The sequence below is a fragment of the Ambystoma mexicanum genome, chromosome 2p (genome assembly GCF_040938575.1).
Source record: "Ambystoma mexicanum isolate Mex_15411 chromosome 2p, UKY_AmexF1_1, whole genome shotgun sequence".
Lineage (NCBI taxonomy): Eukaryota > Metazoa > Chordata > Amphibia > Caudata > Ambystomatidae > Ambystoma > Ambystoma mexicanum.
Genome location: NC_090923.1, coordinates 972,656,725 through 972,683,559, shown reverse-complemented (window position 1 = coordinate 972,683,559; position 26,835 = coordinate 972,656,725). Strand labels below are relative to the sequence as shown.

The 26,835-nt window shown below is 44.6% G+C and overlaps 1 protein-coding gene across 1 annotated transcript in view; it reads right to left on the bottom strand.

The window, feature by feature from the left end:
- The window catches only part of CCS (copper chaperone for superoxide dismutase), a 928,930-nt gene extending 911,021 nt beyond the window's left edge, over positions 1-17,909 (bottom strand). Inside the window, exons 1-2 of the mRNA XM_069644778.1 lie at positions 17,784-17,909; positions 4,178-4,258 (exon numbers count right to left, since the gene is read on the bottom strand). Of these exons, the coding sequence (XP_069500879.1) occupies positions 4,178-4,180 (3 nt within the window). The 5' untranslated portion in view covers positions 4,181-4,258; positions 17,784-17,909. The remainder of the gene's footprint in view (positions 1-4,177; positions 4,259-17,783) is intronic.
- Positions 17,910-26,835: the final 8,926 nt, after the last annotated feature.

The following is a 26,835-nucleotide window of genomic DNA, read 5'->3' as shown; positions in this document are numbered from 1 at the left end:
AGTAAAGGGGCCCTTCCTGTCCATCTTCAGAGTCCTGCGCTTCACCATCGAAGAGGCATCAGCACTCGTAGCCAGACCTGCGCCTCTGTGGGAATCAGGTGAGCGTTACACCACGGCTTGCGAGTTTCCAAACTCTACTGTTCCTGAATACTCTGAATGTAAGCAATCAGATATTCCCCGTCTTGCATCTTTCGTGCCATAATTGCACCCATATCTGAGGTGCAGGATACTGCACCCTCAGTGCTCTCCTGCCCTACAATTATTGAATGGTGCTCCATCTGAGCTGTATTCTGTGCCGTGACACTAGAATAACCTGCTTGTGCCCAAATATTGTCAGCCGTTTCCCCAAGAATGGCTACTAGGAGACCCTTATTGTCCCCTATTGTATTTCCTCCTGTCATTTTTTCTAGTTCATAAATCCATTTTCCTGCACCAATTGTGAAGCTAGGAAGTTTACATCTTAAATTATCTTTATCCATCTGTGGCCATGGGATATGCTGTGGCCTAACTCCTCCTTTTTCTAACAAGGGGAACTGCATATACCCAGATCCACCATCGGCTCCTATTGTCTGCCTATCCATAGTAGGGACGATGGTTCCACATCACCTTCTTCCTGCAATGACCTTAGTCTGCTCACATATGGTGGCGAGTCTCCTTTCTCACTATGCGCTCGTCCTTTAGGGTGCTCGGGATACGTTATAGGTTCTGACGTTCTATTGTTAGGTCGTTCTTGATCTGACCATCTCACTTCCTTGTCTGACAATATTCATCCTTCTGGACCGCATGCGCTATCTCCCTCCTCCCCTTGGAAGGCTTCCCTATCTTCTTCTGACATATCGAGTCCCCAACTAGTGTGACTTTCTTCCCTCTCATCTCTGTAAAAAGTCAACCTGTCCAACAACAAGGTTCTATGCAGAAGACTAAACAAGCTTCCTTCCTTGCCTCGTGAATGGGCAATTATAGATCAATCTTCTTTTCCCTTGCTCCCTGATTCACTCTTTGTCCTCGTGTCTCGATAAACTTTATCAATTCTATCTCTGATACTTCCTATCTCAAAATTCTCATCTATGTTTATACCAGATGGTCCTGGCTTTGCTTCCTTTAATGGAAGAAACTCCTGTAGGTTTATTCCAAGCGGTTATATCGCTGCACCCTGTGGTGGGAGGAACTTCTCTCTATGGCTCCACGATATTACTGGACTAGGTTCCATGAGCTCTTTCTGAATTCAATCAATGTCGCGTGCCCTCTGTCTTCTTTCTTGCTCCATTTCTTCATCTAATTCTCTTTGTTTCTTCGCTTCCCATCTAACTCTTTCCTCCTCTTTTCTTTTCTTTTCTCTTCCCTTCTCTCATTTGCTCTACGTATTTCCTCATCTCTTCATATTTGCATTCTTTTGTCTCGTAATTTCTGTTATTCCTCTTCTTCTCTCTTTTTATCCAACTTGTCTTGTTCTTCGAGTGCTCTCTGCCTGTTATCATGTCTCCTTTGCTCTTCTGCCCTTTCTTCCTTTGGTTGCTGCTTTTCCTGATACATTTGTTCTCTCCGTTGTCTATTCTTTCTTTTATTCTCGTCTTCCCTTAATCTTTTTCTCGTTCTCTGTCTTTTTGATCTTGTTCTGCTTGATCTTCCCCTTGCCTAACTTCATCGAAGCTTTTCCCATCAAGTTTAAGCAATATCTGTCCATCCATCCATTCATTTTGCATGATCGTCATCTCATCAGCTTCATCCTTTTCCCCTTTACACCTTTTAATTTCTCGTTCTATCTCTACAGATACATTCAATCATTCACTTTTCTCCTCCTTGTTCTGCATGGCTTTGAAGATGTCTTCCTTTCTCTTACTCTCTTCGGAACTATCACCACTGCTATATGCAGGTGGCTCATATATTGGAATGCTACATCCTGTCACCGCGTTTAGTTCTCTTAACGGATATATGTTACGCTCACCTGGCTCCCACAGGGGCATCGATCGGACCCGGACAGCTGCGACCTCCTCCAACGTGAAGCGTAGTGCAGAGACGACAGACTGGACTGGACCGCCTAATCTCATCTGCTTGACCCGTAGAAATATTCTCCTGCAAGTGGAGAAAGGGATTCAGCCACCCGTGGATTTTAGTAATGGCACCCCACTGTTCTCCCCACTAATCACCACCGATATTCACTTTCTGTAAGCTCACCTTATGTTTGTAAATGATGAGCTCTCCATCCTGCGTGGAATGCAGGGGCGCGTAGATACCAGTTACTTCACTGGTTTGAGGGCGTCGGAAGAGTTCCGGATGAATATTGACTCAGAGGTTCCAGGAGAGAACCCATAAGTATAAAGTTCAAAGAGTTCAGTATGTCCGATGTTAACTCTTGTACATTCCTTTCTTGTGTTGCAGCTGGGTCCAAGGGAAGATTGTCTTGTGGCAGCTGATGGTGTTGAGGTAAGAGTCTGTAATACCCAACACTGTCCGGCAAAAGAGGTGTGTGTTTAAATTGCTGGTTTCTCTCTCCTTACAGGTGCGGCGTAAGAAGTTGCGGTTTGTTACAGAATAATGCCTCCGGTTGTTAATCAGGTAAGTCTATGGTGGAGAGGTTGTATTTGTTGGCTCTCTCGGCTCACCTTATATTTCTTTTGTCCCCTAGATGGTGGAATTCGGCGGAGAAAATGATGGAGGCTGCGCCGAATCGAAAAATGCTGTGAGGACTGGTGAGTATGGCGCGGCGCTGCAGCTGGCGATGCGACGCGTGTAGAATAATGTTCTTTTCAAGTTCGAAGACGTGATGGATCCGGAATTCAGGTAAGGATTGAAATAATATCTGTTTTCTAACCTTTCATTCTTCTTTCTTCTATTGCTTGGATTCGAGACGGGCGTGGCTGAAGACTGGATGCTGACTGCAGGCACGGTGAGCGTTACGCTGCTGGATGCAGAATAACACGAAGCATGTGCTGCTGTTCGGACGTGGTTTAAATAGCCTCCAAAGTAGTTCCAGGTAAGAAGTCCCTAGAACCACACCCGAGTAAAAAATAGTCCCTGTAGAAAAATAGTCCCTTGCAGGCCTCACGTTGGCTTGGATTCATTTGCAGCATGGTCTGCATGAGGTAAGTAAAGTCTATGAGCCTGGCGCCTATGGCGCCAGGACTAATTTCTATTATGAGCCGGGCGCCCAAGGCGCCAGGACTGAACCCAGACAGCCCCCAGCCGGGGCTGCTGGGGTTTTATTAAATACCTGGATGCCTGCTCCCGGGGCTGATGGGCTTGATCCGGATGCCCGGGGGTAGGCATCATGACAATATAGTTCTACATCTTCTGTACTATAGCCATATATTTCCGACTGAGTAGGGAGAGCAGAAGGCTCAACACCCTTCTCCTTACTCTGGTTAAGGATCCATTCGTCAGGGGGCGGATCCTCCCGCTCCTCCTGATACATCTTCCAGAGCACTGAAATAGCTAATCTGTTCTCTAATTTCTTCCCTGTGAATGCTGAATGCAGGTATGTGGTCATGTGTTGTAATACTGCTTTCGCCAGTGATTCCCCTTGTGGCCATGCATCTGCCGTGCCTTTTACCCATTCTGCACTTTACTGTTTGATCTTGGGCATATGTTTGGGCAATGTCTTGCACATGTGCATCAGTGGTATGTCTTCTCCCATTTTGACAAGTCTCAATCAACTGTCTATACATACCGGTGTTTAAACAAAATATACTTTTCAGAAAAATTATAAATATGAGCATACTTTTGCCACTCAAAACCTTAATTTCGCAATAATCTCAATCCTCTCTATGATCGACGTTGATATTAACATAGAATAAATAACAACTTTTACTGTTTTTTCCACCACTTCCTTAACACATAAAATTTACAAACAGACATACTTAGTCGACTTTCACATGCACGTCATGACACCTTCTCATTTTCCCCTAAAATACCCCCAATGGGAGTTTAAGTCAATTTCTTTCACAGATCCTATTTGTGTGTAGCCTAGTTTTATCCACTTGGATTTTAAAATGACTTCTTCTACACTGCTATAGCGAGGACTGCCAGGCTTCCAGATGCTGTAAGTCTCTCCTGAACACTTTACTCTATCATATATTTCTGACGTTTCCCCGTTAAACACTGAAACAACCCCCTGTTACTTTATTCTATTATGACCCCATTTTTCCCCTTCAATTTGCCAGTCTCTTAGTCTACTCACCATTCACTTTTCAGCTGTAGACCCTCAGTATCTTCTCCCCTCTCGTAATCCGTCTGCTGTCGCCTTCATTCCACTCAGCGCCTGTGGAAACCAGGAGGGATTTCGTCAAAGAGGGACCCGTCCCACCTGTATCTTCTTTACTTGCAAGCTTGACTATGTTTGGCCGCTCTCGACAGGAAACATCACGTCCTTTAAGCTAAAGGGCAGAGGGGATCGGCTAATCCGGGAGTCTCTAGTCAACTGATCTTTTATTTCAACCATCCGACCCGCTACCACTTGAACCCGAAATCGAGACCTTTAAGACGAGGTGGCGCTCTTATGGGAAGGATGGGGATGCAGAAAATACTTAAACATCAACAATAAGGTCGGAAGTTGGCAAAAGGTACACTGTTTTATTACCAATTATCTAAAACAGGTAGTACAACGGACAACGGACATTTACGGATGTCAACAGTATCAAGCTCATTGATTTTCATAAAAAACATTCCTTATACACCAAATATTTGTCATCAATGACGTCGTACTACGTGGCAAAACTACAAAACCTATGAGGAGTTGTAGTTGGGTAACAAGGAACATCTACATATACTTTCTATGGGGGTTGAAGTTATCATTGGGTCTCTACTGCCAGGTGGGCAACAAAGCCCTCCTCTAGTGCAAGTCATCTTCATCGACACAAAATACACAATGATTCATTGGGTCTCAAACTACAGGGCTCTTTGATACGTGGCCCTCTATAATTGGTTGGCACGCTTGTACACTTCTGGAATATTCCACTCGCTGGCAGCACACCAGCTGGTCCTCCAGGTGTGGGTGGGTTGGTCTTGACTATACCTCCCCACCCAAGTAGCTCAACATCTATCATCACTCAAGCTGCCTGTTATTCAATTAGCCTTTCAACATGGCCTTGTAGTCTTCAAAACTCCTGGGAACATTAGGGAGTGTATGCTTGCTCGCATCTCTTCGTCTCAACGGCATCTGCCCAGGTCTATTTTCATCTAGGTCACGTATTTGAAGACCATGATTCGAGCTTCAACTCTGTATTTGATGGTATTAAAACGAATAAAACTTGGCACTCATTGTCTCTCAACTGCACCTTGGCTCGCTTCTTTCCTTAATTGTATCTTTTGAATAGACAACCAGTTCTCGGCTCTCCTGGCCTCTTGACACTGGGCCAGACAAGCCTCCTCAGTTCTTGCTTGTCATCTAATGTTTGTTAACTGCAACACACTTTCAGGCATCTTGCTCATTAAGATCCCAGTTTGCTAAAAACACGATGTGGAATGTCCAGATTTTGTAGTATTCTGCCTTTCATTGTTCATGTTTCTTTGGGCTCCCCGTCTGCGTCTGCATAAGAATGTTTGTGTTTAAGGAGAGTGAGGATTCTGGTGGACGGTTGGAGCGAGAGTGAGGAGTGGATGGAAGCAGTCGCAGTGCGAGGCGCCGGGTTCATTTATTGGTTATAATAAACCTTTTTTCCTGCTCAACTTCTGCCTCCGTAAATACTTCAGATTTCTTATGCTTATATATACCTTAGCGTTTCTTATGCTTCATATATACCTTAGCAGCACCACCTGCAGTCTATTATACTACTTATAGCTAGCTTCTATGATCACTGAATCTACTTGCGTTGCTGGCTCTGTACAGTTATAAAACGGTTTGCATTTTCTTCCGTGCTTTTCACACGGGTAATCTTTAATTTACACGTAACAAGTTACTTCGCCATCAGTATGTTCTTCTTACGTGGTCCATCATTATCTCTTCTCAGCACGTGACTTTACTTCATGTGACGTCACCAGTCAGCTCTTTCATCCATCTTCTTCCGCTCTTCAGGAATCTTTCCCAAGAGACTGTCAGTTCTTTGTGGATACATAAAGAATGGCTTCCTCAATGGGTACTTTGCCTCAAAGGCTGCTCGCGTTATCGGCATCATCACAGGTTTTGCTTTCCCGCCCCCCGCCCCCCAACAGATAGGCAGGTTGGGGGCGGGACTTCTGGTGAGGCTTTTGGCTCCTCCTCTACATTTGAATTTTGCTCCTGTTCTTGGGTGTGTAACCAAGTCTTTTGATGATTTCATTGCAGTTATTACATGCCAAACAGGGGTATGTCTCATTATTGTTTGCTTTCTATTTGATCCCTCTCTTGGGTGTTGTTCTCACTAGTAGGTCTCTCAGATTGTTACTTCTCTGGAGGTCAAAAATAGTTTTTTATGCAAAAAGGTCCTGTCATTTGCTGTCAGCTTAGTAATGGCCAATGTTTCAGTATAGATATGTTCATCTTGGTTGACTGTGCACTGCTTACAAATACTAAAGATGCTTCCATTGACCTAGGGATGATTTTTGATGTTAAAAGCGATGCTTGTTCTGTCAACTCCACTTTGTTCCTAGCTACTATGCATTTACTTTCTGTGTATCTTCTCCCATGAAATGTACTCATCAACAGTAGACACAGACACAATAGATGCAAGTTTCGAAAACCTTTATTTTGTATTTTTAGTAAGGTTGGGAGAATTCCTAACTTGCCCTAACTCTAGAATGTTAGTAGTCTCGACCATTAAACAAATAACAAACAAGCCCAAGTCAGTATCGTCAAAATAAAAAAGCCTATGCTAAAAAAACGCACTTTGCCCTCCTTCTCAAATGACAAATGTGTAAAAGGGATATAAAAAGGAAAAATAGTGTCTTAAAAGAAATTTCAGAATGGCTTAGGTAACAACTCCCTTCACCACGTTCAGATGCACGGGATCTCGAGAGTTTCTTAAAAAGGAAAGATGGATGGCACAGTTCTATCAGTTTTGCACACTTAGGCTTACTGGTACAATTCAACAGTTCAGGCTTGGGCTTCAAGCTTTTGGCAGTTCAATAAGTTCTTTAGGCCTTGTCCGCCTCGCCACAAATACACAGTTCTACTCTCGACTTTTACTTTGCCAAATAATCATGGACATAGCCAAAAATATGGACACCACACAGAAAAACAAATATCACAGTTCCAAGAAACTAAACATCTAGGAACAACTGGCTTTGAACAAACTGGCATCGGACTGTGATATTATAATTAAAGAGGCGGACGAGGGTGGAAACATTGTAATTCTGAACAAAAAGGATTACGTCGCAATGGGAGATGATCACCTCAGCACCCCGGGTTGTTATAAAATTGTCAACAGGGAACACATTACTAACCTTCAGCGCCTCGATGCCGGCGGGCTGTGTGAGCACCTTAAAAATGCAAAAAACAAATAATAATAATAATAACCTGACTAATGAAATGAACGACCTAATAAAAAAATGGCATGGCAAACAAATGCTTAATGACAATGAAAGATCCTTCCTGTGTACTGACAAACCTACAATCCCAACTATATGCTTCCTCCCCAAAATACACAAGGAATACGCGCACCTCCTGGAGGTTAGACCAATAGTCAGCGGTAATGGGTGAATAACAGAAAACCTATCCAAATTCATAGACATCATCCTGAGACCTGAAGTATATAAACTGAACTCCCATACACGTGATACAATGCAGGTACTAGAGAACCTCAATGGTATACAGTGGAAGGACAGATATGTTAGGAAAAATTGATGTGAAGGCTCTGTACACCTGTATTGACCACACTCTGGCACTAAACAACATTGATTACACATTCCAAAATGCCCCTGCTTCTTATGACACATATGTTACAATGCTGAAAGAGCTTGTTTCATTTGTACTAAAAAGTAATATCTTCCTATTCAATGATAAATTATACCAACAAACAAAGGGGATTGCTATGGGCACACATTCTATGGCTAACCTATTTGTAGGGGAATTTGAGCAAAAACATGCAACAAAACACCCAATCCTATCAGCAAATGTGATCAAATGGCTAAGATACATTGATGATGTATTGATTATATGGGATGGAAACACCAAACAATTTGATCAATAGTGTGACTACCTAAACAGGAACTCCTTCGGACTGAGCTTCACACTAGAAAAAAGTAAAGACCTCTGCATCTATATTGAGGAAGGGAAAATACAGACTAAAACTTACAGGAAAAAAACTGAGGTAAATGCTACACTGCGTGCAATTCACATCTCAAAAGCACGATTGACAATATCCCGATTGGGGAATTTACCAGGGCTAGGAGGAATTGTAGCACCGAGAATGAATACATGGAGAAATGTGAACTCATTGAAAATAGGTTCCTAGATAGAGGGTACACAACCAACATTATAAGTAAAGCCAGAGCCAAGGTCACACTGAAAAATAGAACGGAACTACTGAAACCTAGAGACAAGACAAAAGACCCTGAGACAAACCCAGTCAGACTGATAAGTCAGTATTCTGACGACAATCACATCATTAGGAGGATCTACCAAAAAAAAGTGCACATACTAATGTTAGATTCCGATCTCAAAGACCACATCACTACTAAACCAAGCATAGTGTACACCAAGGCACATATATTGGGAATGACGCAAGGCCCCAGCTTCATGGCTAACAAAAAACAGATGGGACAAACCAGCCTCCTCTCAGGGAAACCGATACCAGGGTTCTATAAATGTTCCAACTGCAATATGTTCCGATATGCTCTTAACAATATACACGAACATCCCATTCATTGTGGAAAGATCATCAAAATAAAGGAGTTCATCAACTGTAGGACAACATATGTAATCTATATTATTGTATGTACTTGCAACAAAATATATGTTGGAAGCATGATATGTGAACTAAGAACTAGAATGAGGGAATGAGGGAACATTTACACAGCCTAAACACAACTGAACAAAAAACTCCTCTTGCGGAACATTGGCACAAGGAGCACCAATCAGAGAAAAAAGACAATCTCAGATTCTTTGGGATTCGACATATCAGAGTGGACCCACGGCTTGGAGACTGAGAGAAGGTATTACGCCAAGAGGAAGCTAAAATTATCTGCATCCTCAGAATTATCAAAGAAGGTCTCAATGTGGACAGAAAATGCATTACTTCATATGACCACTTACGTATATACTCATGCCACCCTTCTTTGCCAACTTAGTGGATTGATCCCAGTCACCATATGGCCGCCACTGAACTTGAGCTCTGAACACACTAACCCGGCAAACACTGTTCACCCCTGTAGGGTTGCACGGGTAGGCTTAGTACGCCCACTAATGAGTAATGACCTCAGAGGCTTCCCTTTTTACACTAAAGGGATTCCACAGCAGAAGCACACTTTTTATATACACACAGCATGTAAACTGCACGCAATAAAGGGTGCTGGACACCCTGCGCTCTTATGAATAACATACTAATGGTAGACGATACTTGCTAACATCCCCACAAGAATGTGGCATTACCAATAATCAAGACCAGGCACCCTTTGCATATGCTACCATTAATAACCGTGATCACGGCATTTTGATAGTCTCTATGACATCAATAAGTTTTTCAATACATGACATCATCACGCCATGGCATATGATGCTGCTCCCATAATGGTGGCGCTCAATCTACACAGCGGAGCGCCGATATCCCGAGCTACAGCCTTGTACTCCTAACCAGGTAAAACGTCGTTGAGCCTTCTTAGCAGCTCTCATGCCCATATTTATCACTCACCTACCCAGACTTTCTAACACCTGTTCCCCATACAGGAGAACCTCTTTCATTGAAATAATTTACTAAAGGAAACTACACGGAAATAGATTGCGTAAGGCAACTGCACCCTGACCTTCACATGCACAAGGACAATATTAACGGATACCAGATAAAAGACCCTAAATTCGAACTATCTTGCGTTCTTATTTTACATGCACCGGCAAGCTATGCTTGCCCGGGATGCCCACACTAGCAACATGCTAGAGACTTAATGACAAAATTAGACACAATAGGAGCCGGTTTACTACTGAACTACTTGGTCTTAATACTAAACTGTTATAGTCTTATCACCAAAGATAGACCACAATATCATCTGTATCCAGACACCAGCATCAATGGATGTGATACCATCACACACCCAAGGAAAAATATGAATAGGCACGATATATATTTTTAGAAATTATAATCTTTGAATATTCAATTGACGGCATGGGCCTGCTCCACCACCACACATCACCTGACAGGAGGTAAACCATGATACATAATGTACCAACATGGTTGTATCTCATGCACTGACACTATAATGAGCCCATGCAACCCTATTTCACAAGAGCCGCTTTTATTAACTCACGCAAACGCATTAAACATTTCGTTCTCTCAACAGAAACAGTTCACTTGTTCAGACTGAATGTTTTGACAAGCGTCCAACCAAAGAAACCAATTTACGGATCTCGTGTTCATATAATTACTAAACTCTTAATCTCTTCCCTAATTTTCTCTTGTATTTACTATTGCTCCACTCTACTCTTTGGCCTCCCTGCCACTCACCTGGCTCCCCTCAAATCCCTCTATCACTCCGCTATCCGTACCCTTTGCCTTCTCTCTCATCACAATTCCATTTCCTCTTCGCTTTCCTATCTAGGCTGGCTTCCCTTTCACTCTCAACTTAAATTTAACTTCCTCTGTCTCGTACTTAATTACTGTAAATTGTGTATATGTATAACTTTGTACATCTATTGATTGTCTATGCTTAGACATATCATTTAACCTGTAAATATTGTATATCTCCTGTAATTATAATTTGCCATATTGGCTTTGACTGTTCTTGATGTCGTCCAGCAATGTAACCTCAGCTGGACTCCATCTATTGCGCTCCTGTAACCTAAGCTTCACAATCCTCTTGTTTCTCCTGCGCCCTGCTACCCTTGGGTTAGACGCGCACTACAAATAATAAACATAAACATAAATCTCTTCATGATCTTGCCCCCCCTACCTTTCCTCTCTCCTCTCGTTCTATGCTCCCACTTGCCCCCTCAGATCTGCTGATCGCTTCCTACTTACTGTGCCTCCTTCTCCTTGTGCCTGTTCTTGTTTCCGTTCCTTTCAGCTCCTTGCCCCTCTACACTGGCACACTCTACCTCTCTCCAGCCGCTCCATTTCCTCTTACTCCTCCTTCCGTTCTTCCTTGAAAGCTCATCTTCTGCACTCCCCTTCCTCTTAACCTTGATTCCCTCTTACTTTTTTCCTAGTTCAGTTTCTCTTTACATTCTTCCGAAAATTGTTCTATATATTGCTTTTGATGGTTTGTCTCATGTTGTACATTAATGCTTCCATTTTATTCTAATGTATTCTTGTTGTTTCATGTAAAGCGCTTTGGTATAAACCTAATAAATACAAATAGAAATACAATAATTCAGGTAACTGACATCATGGCCCAGTGTGAACGCAATATGCAGCATGACTTTGCAGGGTTCACTCGTGATTTATGGTTATAGATCTGCCTCTTAACCACCCACTCAGGTAGTCACCCAGATATAATGTTTAGGAACCATCCCACGCCCACCTATAAGCACTATATTTCCAGAGAATATTGGAATGAGCCCAATATAAATTGGGATGTAACGGCATACTCACACTAAGGGTCGCGGCAATCAGGTGAGCCTAGGTCTGGCTACCCCTCTAGCCCCCATTCTACCATCATGGTGCTTTTTTGTCTGCGGGAAGGTCGCGTTGCAGGCTTTCCCCTGCTTTGCCCCGCCACGGCGCCATCCTGGGCTCTGATTGGCTGAATCCATTCCTGGGTGCTACGAGGGTCTAACCCTGTGCACTCCAGCTCCCTGTGCCATTTTGAACCCGGAAATCAGGTGAGCCTAGGTCTGGCGACCCCTCTATCCCTCATTCTACCATCATGGCGCTTTTTTTGTCTGCTGGAACTTTGCGTTGCAGGCTTTCCCCTGCTTTGTCCCGCCCCGGCTCCATCCCAGGCCCTGATTGGTCCACCTCTCCTTATCCTTGACTTTCCCAGGGCACCCCTCTGCCCGGCAGCCACTGCAGCTAAGGGCCCCAAGGCAAAGGGCGGCTCCAACCAGTGTCTGCAGATGTCAGCAGATGTGAGCAGGGGAAGCCAGTGGCCAGCCGTCAACCAGCACCAACCACCAAAGTAAGTGTGGCATGGGTGGGGGGGCTACAGCAATTACTGTACTCAAAAAAAACTTCCACTCTGCATTACCCTACCTTGGACCTGTGATTATTAGCACAGGTCACACTTGGATGGAATTGTGATTATTAGCATGTGCCACACTTAGATGCAATTGTGACTACTAGCATGTGCTACACTCAGATGGAATTGTGATTATTAGCATGTGCCATGTTAGGCAGAATTATATGCAGTACTCTTTGGGAACACCACACTCAATTAAGACTACAAGTGACAGTACAAATTCACCTTTGGTATAAGCCTGTACTACACAGTAAAGTGATAGCGATGGCTGAGAAGCCAGACTTATCTCAAGAGTAAGTGAGCAGTATCAATAGTTACACAAAGGACAGCAATTACTATGATTCAAACAAACACTGACTCAAGGTTTCTGAGTAAAAGAATATATATTTATTTACACATCACATTTATTTACACATAAGTTGTAAAACATTTCACTAAAGTAAAGCAGTTCAAAAATCACACTCTTAATACACTACATCACACCCAAAAGATTCTGGACAAGTTAGGCTCAAAATGAAGGGTTGAGCAAAATGGCACTCCAGCAATTTAAAAGGGAGGGAAAGACAAAGTTAGGCAGAAATTGAGTAACACCAACAAGTAAGTAAGCAGGGCAATCTAGAAAAAAGAACTATAGTGAGGAAATCAGATTAAAAAGGGGCCTGCCCCAAAGTCAATGGGTCAAAGTCTTTTGCTCAAGATCACACAGTTCAGGTTAGTTCGCAGTTAAGTCTTTGCCAAGAGTTCAGGATGATGTTGGTCGGCAGAAAAGTTAGCTTAAAGAATGGAAAAGGACAAGCCCTCGGATTAGCGAAATGTATCACACACTTTCACTGCGGCTGGACGAAACGAACAACTGGGTTTGAACAGTACCTTAAATGGAGAAGAAGGCTGTAGCTGAGGCGGACGTTCCTGGCAGGTCCTGCAGGCTCACGTTTCCTGAAGCGACTGTCGCACTAACACAAAGTAGGAAGACTGGAGGGTCCTGCACTGCCCAGGGAAGAATCCGGCAGCACAGCAAAGCAACGAATAAAAGGTGCACTTCTTGAAACGCAAGCAGGGTCCATTCCCCCTGGCTATCCGGTTCACTGTAGCTCTGTACATCAAATTCGACCAGAGAAGGGAGGCCTGGCGAGCAGTTTGGTAAAGTGGTTGTTCCCAACAGCTCAAGGGGAGAAGATTCCTTTCAGATCTTCCCTGTCGTTGGAGTATGAAGATTCGGACCTGCAGCAGGGCTTCACCAGGAGGTTCAGTCGTTGTAGGGGTCCTTTACTGTCAGGTCCTCTTCGGGTCTCTTGTTCCAGTGGCGACTCTGCCTTTCCAGCCCCAGAGACTTGCTTTTTATGCAGTTTTCCCCCATTCACACAGCCTGGCTGTCAATCACATAGCAGGGTGGCTGTCCCGCCGGGACAGTCACCACAGCCAATCAGATCAGAGTGCGATATGGGTCTCCAAGGAGATCCTGTGCAGGGAGTCCTAAACCCCTCCCTCACATCCTGTCCCGCCCAGACATACAGGCACCTAAGGAGGGATTCTGTGCAGAAGCCCGCGAAAGGATGGCGAACAAAGGAACCAAACCTGGTTTGGCACGCAAAGTAAAACACGAGAAAGACTTTTACCACAAGAAATGGCGATGAAAACCAACCTGAGCCGTATAAAAACGTATATAGCCTAGCGGGTTTAAGTTTGAGGCTACCAAGATAGCCTAAAACAATACCAGGGCTATTTAAGATAACCGCAGTAAGAAAAATAGGGTAGTTACCACTGCCACCAGCCAAGTCTTAATGAAAGGGGAGAGAAACAATGCTCCAAGAGAAACAGGCAAACAGGGATAAGTATTAACCCTTTCCAGGACTCCATTTAAGATAGTTTATACTGGGTCTGTGAGTTTTAAAAGAGACTGATAAAGTCAATGGCAACTTTACATGTTCTGGGAGACAGTAGTCAGTCCCAGAAAATGGAGTCGGAGTTGGGAAGTCTAAAAGACAACCATGAGTCACTGCACTAAAGGTGCTGTGTAACACACAGTAAAAAGATGATGCCTATGGAGTAGGTGAGGCTCCACAGTCTATGAACACAAGAAAATGTTAAACACACACAGCAAAACACATGTAAGAGTGGGAAAAAAAGGCTCACACTCTTACCAGGTGAAAAGAAATAAACCCCAGAAATCCAGCAAAGCTGCTGAGGGACTCAGTAGGTAAGGGAAATTAGCCATTCTGGAGAATTCTCCCTAACATGCCACACTCAGTTGGAATTGTGACTATTGGCAAGTGCCACACTTAGATGAAATTGTGAATGTTAGCATGTGCCACACCTAGACGTAATCGTGAACATTAGACGGCATCGCCTCTAGACGTACTCATGAACATTAGCTGGCGTTGCATCTAGCTAGGACTGTGAAGGTAAGCATATGCCACACTTAGATGGAATTTTGCCTGTTAGCATGTGCCACACTTAGATGGAATTGTGATTATTAGCATGTGCCACACTTAGATGGAATTGTGACTACTAGCATGTGCCACACTCACATGGAATTTTGACTATTTGGCATGTGCCACACTTAGATGGAATTGTGAATGTTAGCATGTGCCACAACTAGACGTAATCGTGAACATTAGCTGGCGTCGCCTCTAGACGTAATCGTGAACATTGGCCGGCATTGCATCTGGATAGCACCGTGAAGGTCAGCATGTGCCACTCTCAGATGGAATTGTGGTTATTATTATATGCCACACTTAGATGGAATTGTGACTACTAGCATGTGCCACACTCACATGGAATTTTGACTATTTGGCATATGCCACACTTAGATGGAATTGTGAATGTTAGCATGTGCCACACTTAGACGTAATCGTGAACATTAACCGGCGTCGCATCTAGATAGGATGGTGAATGTCATCATGTGCCAGACTTAGATGGAATGCTGACTGTTAGCACATGCCACACTTAGATGGAATTGTGAATGTTAGCATGTGCCACACCTAGACGTAATTATGAACATTAACCGGCATTGCATCTAGAAGTACTTGAAAAGATGCTGTCTCCAAGCCCTTTAGGATTACTGCAAGTAGATTTATTCCAGCTTCTTAGTTACATTTGCATATTCAGGACATATGAAGAATACACAGGACATTAGCTAGGACAACACCGGCTCCCATCACCCAGACAGGTCAGCTGTAACTGCCACTACACAGAACTCTCACTCAGAACATTCCATCATTCACTCATCAACATTCCACGTGACATCACAGGCTACCTCACATCTGACAAGCACTACACAACACACCTCCCTCCTTTACCCAACCACACATTCCATGTGACATCACAGGCTACCTCACATCTCACAAGCACTACACAACACACCTCCCTCCTTTACCCAACCACCCATACAAAGGCACTACAACACACACCTCCCTCTTTCCAAAACACAGGTACAGTAACACAGCACATGCAGACACCTCCACAACAAGTTCCCCACCAACCGGACAACAAACCAAAACATCCTACTATTACGAAAACCCTTCAGCAAGACATCAATACTCCCCCTGCCTGTTTCTGCCACAAACAGACAACTGGGCTCTCACCCCAGGACGAAACCCGCACACACAGGGCTACTTCACCTGCATTCTGACACCACCACAAAACTTCTTTGCCACCTACCACCCGCCCCCACCTCACATATCGCTGCCGTCCAGGTTGAAACCCTGGAACACCAGCAGGCCTATAGACTGCCACTCTAGAGCACAATTGGACCTCAAAGCCCCCACCCCCCAAAGAAAACAACCACAACCTCACACCAAGAAGGAACTCAGATAGTGGAAACACAACATAACCAGGTTCACAAACACCCATGGACTCGACAAACAATGCGCATTCCACCAGACCACTTTGTACAAACCTACCAAACACATTGGGAACGGTGGCCACACACCCCCAATGCCATCAACAATTACTGGTAAAACCAAACGCTCCTATCTGCTACAAAGACATCCTCACACAAGTCGGACCATTGAACCATGGCATCGAACAAAGTCCACACTCAACACCACAAGTAACATGAAAAACAATTGTCTCATCACCTCAGGACACCAGCACACTCCATTCCAATGGGTCATTGCCAGGCGCCCCCAGCCATGCACCCCTTAACTCCAGCTACAATCCGTTCCCCGTGACGAGAAGGGTAATAAAAACCCTAGAGGAGGCGCTACCTCCCCTTAGAACAACTACATCGCTGTTCAACCTTTACCAACATGAGACCTAGTGCATAAAAGAGCCGAGGCGCTACCACACTCTAGCACAACCACAAGGCTGATCAACATTTACCAACACAGGTACATTCCATAAACCAGACCAATACCGCAACATGAATTAGAAACCAAACTTCCATGTACTAGAAGAGCCGAGGTGCTTCCTCGCTCTAGAACGCCCACATGGCTGTTCAAACTTTTATCCAATAAGGAAAACTCCATACCGGACCAGTACCCAACAGGAAGTTGGCATCATCCATTGCTCACTATCCACGCGTAATCCATGCTCATTGTGAATGCAACCCATCACCAAGCTCTCACTGACTCTCTCAATCCAGATACATGCATATCGAATACAAAATCATTAGTCAGATTGATCACATGCATTCCAAAATCATTGAATGCTGTAACTATTTGTTTTGCTGTTAATAGAACAAAACAGCAACGAAACATATGCACTTTAACAATGAAATATCATTACCTCATTTTGCCCTAAATAAAGCAAAACACCAAAACCAAAACTTTTACGGACCTAAGAGTCCATAGCCACTACTAGGCTCCATCACAAACCTAAAAGTCCTTTTGGGCTCTAAAGTAACCTACAAGTCTGTGTTGTTACATAACAACTTAGTACCTAGAAATCCTCAAAATGGTTAGTCTAGCCCAATCACACATAAGGTACATCGACACTTGAACCCTCAACACCTTCTTGGCTCTGCACCATTAGCTATATAGCCATGTTCAATGTTACTCCACATTTTCACACATGCTGCTAATCCATGCCACACACCAATCGCACCGTCAGCTAGTAGCACTCTTACTGCTCTTAAGCTCAATACTGCTTCCTAGACACATCGCGTGGCATTACATTGACATTAAGAAACCTCTGCCTCTGCTAACACATTACAAGACGTAAAATCTCTTCTTCCTAATAACACTAATATATTACTAATAAATTAATTTTATTCCCCAACCGCCAAGGCACCATAACACCCTAATGACAGCAGAGCCAACCCACAGCTCCGCATGAACGTGGCGGTCCTCATTACATCCCAGGGTTTCCACATCCTCAACACTGACCGCTCCACACAATGCAGAATAACTTCAAAAATATAACATTTAGAGCCGAATAAGGCTCACACAACATGACGCCCTACAAAAGTCACCTCGTCTGTTGGCCGCTTCCGTACACCTCACTAGCTGAAGCGGAGCGGTATCGCGTGAGCCGACCATGCTAACACAATGGGACAAGCTCCATATACAACATCCTACGTTGGCTGCTACCAGACATCTCACCTAATGAGATGGAGCGACGTGCACCATGTACCCACTGCAAGGCGCCTGCTTAGGTACTGGGGAACCAATTGTTGTGACAATTAAGTAACTTTTGTCAGGATCCATATGGTTCCGAATCCTCACCAGGTGACAAGATCACGCAACGTCGACTTTAATACGTCAACAATATGCCTTCTTCCTGTCTGTGTCATTGGTACTATGACAAGTGACGTATCCACGTTGCAAGCGGGTCCTTTGCTCGACTGTTACAGCGCCACTCGCCGCACTGCAACCACCGAACATATTGCCTTCCGAACTTCAGGATCACAAGGCAGAGGGCGGAATGTTGGGGAGTATTCATTCCTCTCCATCGCCGACTCCCCCAGCCATTTATGTGACGTAATCAGATACAGGCTGCAGCCTGGACCCTCCGGAGCTTTGCAGCTCCAACTGCCACTCTCCCATGCCGGCGCTTCCCATTCAACCTCAGTCTCCTTGGGACTGCAGGACACCGCGGCCGCACACCGACCAAACGTGATGATTGGGAGAGCATTCAGAAGCGCAAAAGGCATATCCCTTTCCAGTCTTTTTCAGTTTTGTCTGTCTCTGCTTCTCCAACTTGATTGAGCTGCTCCTATTTCCACCTTATTTACCGTCTTGGGGCAGGATGCTCCCAGTGAGCCAGCACCTCTCTACAGCTCACAAAGTCCAATGTTAACATTCCCTTTCACTTGCTCATCCATACCACAGATGATAGGGTGTTGAAATGCTCCATACTAAGCAACTGTTGCCATTCTTCAAGACCATTTCCATTGTGGCCACCCCATTGGACACAGCTCTCCTTCTGGATTGTCAAAGGGGGGGTCCCACCTGACATAGGGTCCACCTCTAGTTCCTTCCCCTGCACCCTCGGTGATGGGACTTACTGGGGGCAGTGTTATCCTTCATCTGCTGGCTGTCTTTTTGCCTCCTGCACCCTCCGCAGCAGGTTCCTTTGCCTTCCTTTCCTGTCATCTAGGTCCAACATTAAACGACCTCCTCGTTGCCAATGAAAAGATGCTGTCTCAGGCCCTTTAGGATTACTTCAAGTAGATATATTCCAGATTCTTAGTTATAGTTACATATTCAGGACATATAAGGAATACACAGGACATTAGCTAGGACAACACTGTCTCCCATCACCCAGGCAGGCCAGCTGTAACTGCCACTACACAGAACTCTCACTCATAACATTCCATCATTCACTCATCAACATTCCACGTAATACCACAGGCTACCTCACATCTGAAAAGCACTACACAAAATGTTAAACACACACAGCAAAACACATGTAAGAGTGGGGAAAAAAGGCTCACAGTCTTACCAGGTGAAAAAAATAAACCCCAGAAATCCAGCAAAGCTGCTGAGGGACTCAGTAGGTAGGGGTAATTAGCCATTCTGGAGAATTCTCCCTAACACTCCCTCCACCCCCAGACTAAGGGACAGGCGGATTTAATCCACCCCTAGATGAATCGCTACCTCTAGTCGGTTAAAGACATCCTAGAGAGACCATCCGCATTTTGGTGGTGACATGCTGCTCTATGCTCAATGGGGAAATCAAACCCTTCAGGCAGATTGACCATCTCAAACGTTTTGGGTTCTCCCCTTCAATTTACATTAACCATCTCAAGGGTTGGTGGTCTGTCTGAATCACAAAAGTAGATCCATACAAGTATGGTCTAAACTTCTTCAGATACCACACAATGGCAAAACATTCACGCTCTATGGTTGCCCACCTTGTTTCTGGTTCCTTCAGTTTCCTACTGATGAAGCAAATGGGGTGCTCCGTACCTTTCTCATCCAGTTGACTAAGGACTGCACCCTTACCTGTATTGGATGCATCTGTCTGCACAATGAAGGGTTGGTGACAATCAGGAGCTCTTGGGACTGGAGCTTGACAAAGGGCTTTCCTCAGGTTTTCAAAGGCTTGAGCGCACTCCTCATTCCATCTAAACTTTTTAGGGAATTTTGGAGAGGAGATCACATTCAAGGGAGAAGCTATGGTCCCATGGTTATCTATGAAATTCCTGTAGTACCCAGTGAGACCTAGGAAAGCTCTCACTTGGATTTGAGTAGTCCTGGTGGCCAAGTTTTGTACAGCTTGTTCTTTGCTAGGCAATGGCCTTATTTAACCTCCTCCTACCTCATGACCAAGGTAGACCACTTTGCTCTGACCAATTTGACATTTGCTTACCTTTATGGTCAGATGGGCCTGCTTAAGAGCCTGCAAAACATATCCTAAGTGATCAATATGTTCTTTCAATGTAGGGTTGAACACTTCAATGTCATCCAAGTATGCCATGCAGATGTTCTCCATCCCATTCAGAACTTGATTGACCATCCCTTGGAATGTAGCAGGTGCAATCTTTAGTGCAAAAGGCTTAACCTTAAACTGGTAGAGGCCTGCTGGGGTTGAGAATGCAGTTTTCTCCTTGGCATGGTCTGTCAAGGCTATTTGCCAATTGCCTGACGTCAGATCAAATGTACTCAGGTACTTGGCTGAACAAAGTCTATACACCAGTTCATCTATCCTTGGCAAAGGATGGGCATCAGTCTTAGTGACTGCATTTAGAGCTCTATAGTTCACACAGATTCTCAACTTCTTGGATCCTGTGTTTGGTACTAGAACAACTGGACTAGACCATGGACTTGTAGAGGGCTCTATAACCCTAAGATCAAGCATCTTACTGACCTCTCCTTTGATGTGCGATCTCATATGTTCTGATATTCTGTAGCCTCTGCTTTTCACAGGTAGACAGTCACCAGTGAGAATATCATGCTGACCTCAAGGGGTCAGGCCTGGTGAAAGTGAAAACAAGGAGGCAAACTGATTTAACTGAACTTTGCACTCCTCCTGTTGTTCAGATGTCAGTTCAGAAGAGAGATTGACTCCTATTTTCTCATCCAAAGGTTGGCCTCTGAGGAGGTCAGGTAGAGGTTCACTCTCCTCCTCCTCTTGAGCTGAAGCTAGAAGCAAAGCTCCCACTTCTGGTCTCGAGACATATGCCTTCAAACGGTTGGTGTGAAAGACTCTGGGAGCCTCCTTAGGTCTGCCTATGTCCACCAAATAGTTCACCTCTCCAGGATTGCCCACAACCTTGAAGGGTCCTATCCATTTGTCCTGCAAGGCCCTCTGCCTTGTTGGCACCATGACTAATACAAGCTGGTCTTGAGTAAACTCAAGCATGCTGGCCTTCTGGTCATGCCAATGTTTGACCATAGCCTGACCTGCTTTTAAGTTATTAGTAGCATTTGCCATCATGTGTGATATTCTCCTCCGGAGACCTATCACATAGTCAGTCACTCAGACTGGCTTGGGAGAAGGAGCACTCTCCAACCCCTCCTTAATCAGGGCCAATGGACCTCTGACTGGATGGCCATAAAGAGGTTCAAAGGGACTGTAACCAACTCCCTCCTGAGGGACTTCTCTATAAGCAAAGAGAAGGCATGGCAGTAGAAGGTGCCGCTTTCTTTTAAGGGGTTCCTCTAAAGCACCTATCATGCTCTTCATAGTTCGATTAAACCTCTCTACCAGTCCATTTGTCTGTGGATGGTAGGCTGTAGAGAACTTGTAAGTGACACCACCGTTTTTCCACAGGGCTTGCATGTAGTGGGACATAAAATTGGATCCCCTGTCGGATATCACTTCCTTAGGAAACCCTACTCTAGTAAAAATACCAAGTAGGGCCTTAGCCACAGCCTGAGCCATAACAGTCCACAAAGGTATTGCTTCTGGGTATCTGGTAGCATGGTCTACTTCAACCAGGATAAACCTGTTCACTGAAGATGTGGGAGGGTCAAGGGGACCAACAATGTCGATGCCCACCCTCTCAAAAGGAACTCCCACCACTGGGAGAGGCACCAGGGGTGCCACATTTTTGGCTCCACTCTTGCCAGAGGTTTGGCAAGTGTGACAGCTACTATAGAATTTGTCAACTTCTGAACCCATTTTAGGCCAGTAGAAGTATAAAGAGAGCCTTTCCTTTGTGTTTTTGAAGCTTAAATGACCAGCCAAAGGTATCTCATGGGCCAACTGTAGGAACTGGAGTCTGTTGGCAAGGGGCACTACAATTCTTTTGCAGTCTCCAGGAATAGACAATCGGTTCACTGTAGAAGAGGCCATCTTCCAAGCTTAACCTATGCTTTCCAACTTCTTGCCCATCAAGTTGAGAAGCAGCCTGTTGTCGAAGACCTTCGAGAGTAGGAAACTCCCTTTGTCCTCTGCTGATGTCTGCTTTGTTGGGTCCACCTTCTGCCAGTAAAGACTGCAGCTCAGGATGGTCAACAGGGTCAAGATCTCCAACCAAAACAGTGTCTTCTTCCAGATCTGATTCCTCAGAAACAGGATCAACCACACATGGTTGTACCTCACACTCTGCCTCGGCAGGTGGAGGAGTCACAGATGTGACTTTGGACAATCTTGGGGATGTCGTTGTTGGTAGCACAGGGGTACTATCTGCCTTTTTCCTTGAGGTCTTGGGTTTCCCCTTTGCCTCTTTTTTTCCAGAAATAGCAGTGAACAACTCCTGTGGAGGGGGATTGATAGTTTCCTCTATCAACTCCTGTGGAGAGCCTCTTACGGTCCTCCTCCTTGCAGGCCTAGTGAGCTCCTGTTTCCTTTTACTGGGAGGCGTGGGGGTACTAGACACAACTCCAAGAGTTTTCAAGTCATTACCCAACAGGACTCTCCTAGGCACTTCACTCTGCACACTAACAGGTATTTTCACAGTCATATCATTACACTGGATGAGAGCTGGTAACTGGGGAAGTATTTGCACAGGGCCTCCAGCTAACTGGGTGAGGCGTTTGGGTGCCTTGGCAACATCCTCCACCTTGAAAAATGATTCATCCACCACAGGTATGCTGGCTCCAGTGTCTCTGATGGCAGGAGTCTCCTGGCCATTCACAAGAACACTATCTTTATAATACTCTTTAGTATTATCTGGGATGGAATTATAGACATATAGATTCTGTTGTTCCCATAACCCCAGGGACACTTAAGAAACACTAGCTGAGACTCTCATGGGTTCATCAGCCAGGGGGGAAAGTTTCCACTTGCCATAGGTACTTCTTCCTCTGGGGAGAAGGCTTAGGGGACAGTGTGGACCCCTGAAGGTTTACCCATACATCTGGGGTCCCCTTTCACATGGTCAGTTGACCCACAAACATAACATTTCTCAAATGTTTGGATGAATGGGGGTTTCTTCTGACCTCCATCCGGTTTGGGTCCAGATGGTGCACTAGCCTGATTTGGTTTCCCTTGTGGTTTACCCTTGTGTTGCTGTTTGTGGCCCTCTTTTGGATTGGAGGTATTAGAATTCTCCTTGTTATCTTTCTTTGGCTGCTTTCCCTCATCCTTCTTCTGAGTAGCCCCAGAATCCTTGTGAGTGGCCCTGTTGGCACCCCACAAGTCAGCAGCCTTAGCTAACTTCTTAGGATCTATCTCCTTTGAATCAGCCAAGTGCTGTCTGAGCACAGGAGAGCAGGCATCATAAATTGACTCCAACATAACAAGATTTCTCATACCTTCATAAGTGTTTACTCTGTAACCCTTAACCCAACCATCTTAAGTTTTTCAAACATTCACATACCGAGGTAGCCCAACGGGTACCATTGTGCTTTTTGACGGTCCTAAACCTCTTAAGGTACTGGGAAGGGGTCTTCCCAAATCTAGCAATTAAAGCTAGCTTCACACACTCATAATCCATCATATCCACCTCTCCCAACTCCATCACAACATCAGATACAACTGTGGGTAGCCTAGAGAAGAGCCAGGGAAGCAACTGATTCTCTGTAAGACCTTGAATCCCATGGTTATATTCAAACATTTCCAACCAATCCAAAATATCAAGCTTAGCCTCATAAATACCCACAATTTCTTTAGGCATACGGGGTCTCTTAGGGCTGGAAGACCTAGAAGACTCTGGGAGAGAAGCATTTTCAATAGACAACTTTTTCATTTCTAAAGGCATGGTTCATCTCCATTTCTCTGAGCTTAAGTTCTTGATGCTTTTGTTCAGTTTTAGCATTTAAACTTTTAAATTCCAATTCAAGCCTCATCTTTTCTAGAGCAATGAATTCAGGACTGAGTGTAGGACCTGTAGGGGTCCCAGTGGACAAAGGTTGAGGTTTCTGAGCAGGTAAGGGAGCAGTGAGGCCTACATTATGAGACACCTCTGCCTCTTCTAACTCATCAATAATAGACACATTATCATCCTCATTATTTTCCACATTTACTGAGGGGTCAGGTATTTTAGACCCACCCTCCAGACTTTGTTTCTCTAACAACCTTTCAATCAATTCAGACGTTTTGCCTTTGACAGAGATATTCCTTCATCTACACAGATTTTTCAGATAATCCACAGTGTAACTAAGGAGGGTCTCTGACTTTAGCTTTCCATATTAGACATGATTAATATTGCTTTTTAGTGATGTTTAGCCTTGTGGTTAGTTGATCCAAGGTAATAGCAGCACTCTAAGTGTAATCACTATACTTGATCCCATTACTGCCACCAGTGTTAAGCAGAATTATATGCAGTACCCTTTGGGAACACCACACACAATTAAGACTACAAGTGACAGTACAAATTCACCTTTGGTGCAGCCTGTACTACACAGTAAAGTGGTAGCGATGGCTGAGCAGCCAGACTTATCTCAAGAGTAAGTGAGCAGTATCAATAGTTACACAAAGGACAGCAATTACTATGATTCAAACAAACACTGACTCAAGGTTTCTGAGTAAAAGAATTTACATTTATTTACACATCAGTTGTAAAACATTTCACTAAAGTAAAGCAGTTGAAAAATCAAAAGTTAGGCAGAAATTGAGTAACACCAACAAGTAAGTAAGCAGGTCAATCTAGAAAAAAGAACTATAGTGAGGCAATCAGATTAAAAAAGGGCCTGGCCAAAGTCAATGGATCAAGGTCTTTTGCTCAAGATCACACAGTTCAGGCTAGTTCACGGTTAAGTCTTTGCCAAGAGTTCAGGATGATGTTGGTCGGCAGAAAAGTTAGCTTAAAGAATGTAAAAGGACAAGCCCTCGGATTGGCGAAAGGTTTCACACACTTTCACTGTGGCTGGACGAAATGAAAAACCGGGTTTGAACAGTACCTTAAATGCAGAAGAAGGCTGTAGCTGAGGCGGACGTTCCTGGCAGGTCCTGCAGGCTCACGGTTCCTGAAGCGACTGTCGGATTAACACAAAGTAGGAAAACTGGAGGGTCCTGCACTGCCCAGGGAAGAATCCAGCAGCAGAGCAAAGCAACGAATAAAAGGTGCACTCCTTAAAACGCAAGCAGGGTCCGTTCCCCCTGGCTATCCGGTTCACTGTAGCTCTGTACATCAAATTCGACCAGAGAAGGGAGGCTCGGCAAGCAGTTTGGTAAAGTGGTTGTTCCCACCAGCTCAAGGGGAGAAGATTCCTTTCCGATCTTCCCTGTCGTTGGAGTATGAAGATTCGGACCTGCAGCAGGGCTTCACCGGGAGGTTCAGTTGTTGTAGGGGTCCTCTTCTGTCAGGTCCTCTTCGGTTCGCTCGTTCCAGTGCCGACTCTGCCTTTCCAGCCCCAGAGATTTGCTTTTTATGCAGTTTTCCCCCATTCATACAGCCTGGCTGTCAATCACGCAGCAGGGTGGCGGTCCCGCCGGGACAGTCACCACAGCCAATGAGATCAGAGTGCGACATGGGTCTCCAAGGAGATCCTGTGCAAGGAGTCCTAAACCCCTCCCTCACATCCTGTCCCACCCAGACATACAGGCACCTAAGGAGGGATTCTGTGCAGAAGCCCGCAAAAGGATGGCGAACAAAGGAACCAAACCTGGTTTGGCACGCAGAGTAAAATACGAGAAAGACTTTTACAACAAGAAATGGTGACTAAAACCAGCCGGAACTGTATAAAAACGTATATGGTCTAGCGGGTTTAAGTTTGAGGCTACCAAGATAGCCTAAAACAATACCAGGGCTATTTAAGATAACCGCAGTAAGAAAAATAGGGTCGTTACCACTGCCACCAGCAAAGTCTTAAAGAAAAGGGAGAGAAACAATTCTCCAAGAGAAACAGACAAAAAGGGTTAAGTATTAACCCTTTCCAGGACTCTATTTAAGATAGTTTGTACTGGGTCTGTGAGTTTTAAAAGAGACTGATAAAGTCAACGGCAACTTTACATGTTCTGGGAGACAGTGGTCAGTCCCAGAAAATGGAGTCGGAGTTGGGAAGTCTAAAAGACAACCATGAGTCACTGCACTAAAGGTGCTGTGTAACACAAAGTAAAAAGATGATGCCTATGGAGTAGGTGAGGCTCCACAGTCTATGAAAACAAGAAAATGTTAAACACACACAGCAAAACACATGTACGAGTGGGAATAAAAGGCTCACACTCTTACCAGGTGAAAAAAAGAAACTCCATAAATCCAGCAAAGCTGCTGAGGGACTCAGTAGGTAAGGGAAATTAGCCATTCTGGAGAATTCGCCCTAACATGCCACACTCAGATAGAATTGTGACTATTGGCATGTGCCACACTTAGATGGAATTGTGAATGTTAGCATGTGCCACACCTAGACGTAATCGTGAACATTAGACGGCGTCGCCTCTAGACGTAATCGTGAACTTTAGCCGGCGTTGCATCTAGATAGGACTGTGAAGGTAAGCATATGCCACACTTAGATGGAATTGTGATTATTAGCATATGCCACACTTAGATGGAATTGTGACTGTTAGCATGTGCCACACTTAGATGGAATTGTGATTATTAGCATGTGCCACACTCAGATGGAATTTTGACTATTGGCATGTGCCACACTTAGATGGAATTGTGATTATTAGCATGTCCCACACTTAGATGGAATTGTGACTACTAGCATGTGCCACACTCAGATGGAATTTTGACTATATGGCATGTGCCACACCTAGACGTAATCATGAACATTAGCTGGCGTCACCTCTAGACGTAATCGTGAACATTAGCCAGCTGTCAGGTTTCAATTCTCTGTCAATCTATAATTCCCTGCCAGTCTACACTTATTTGAGTTCCCT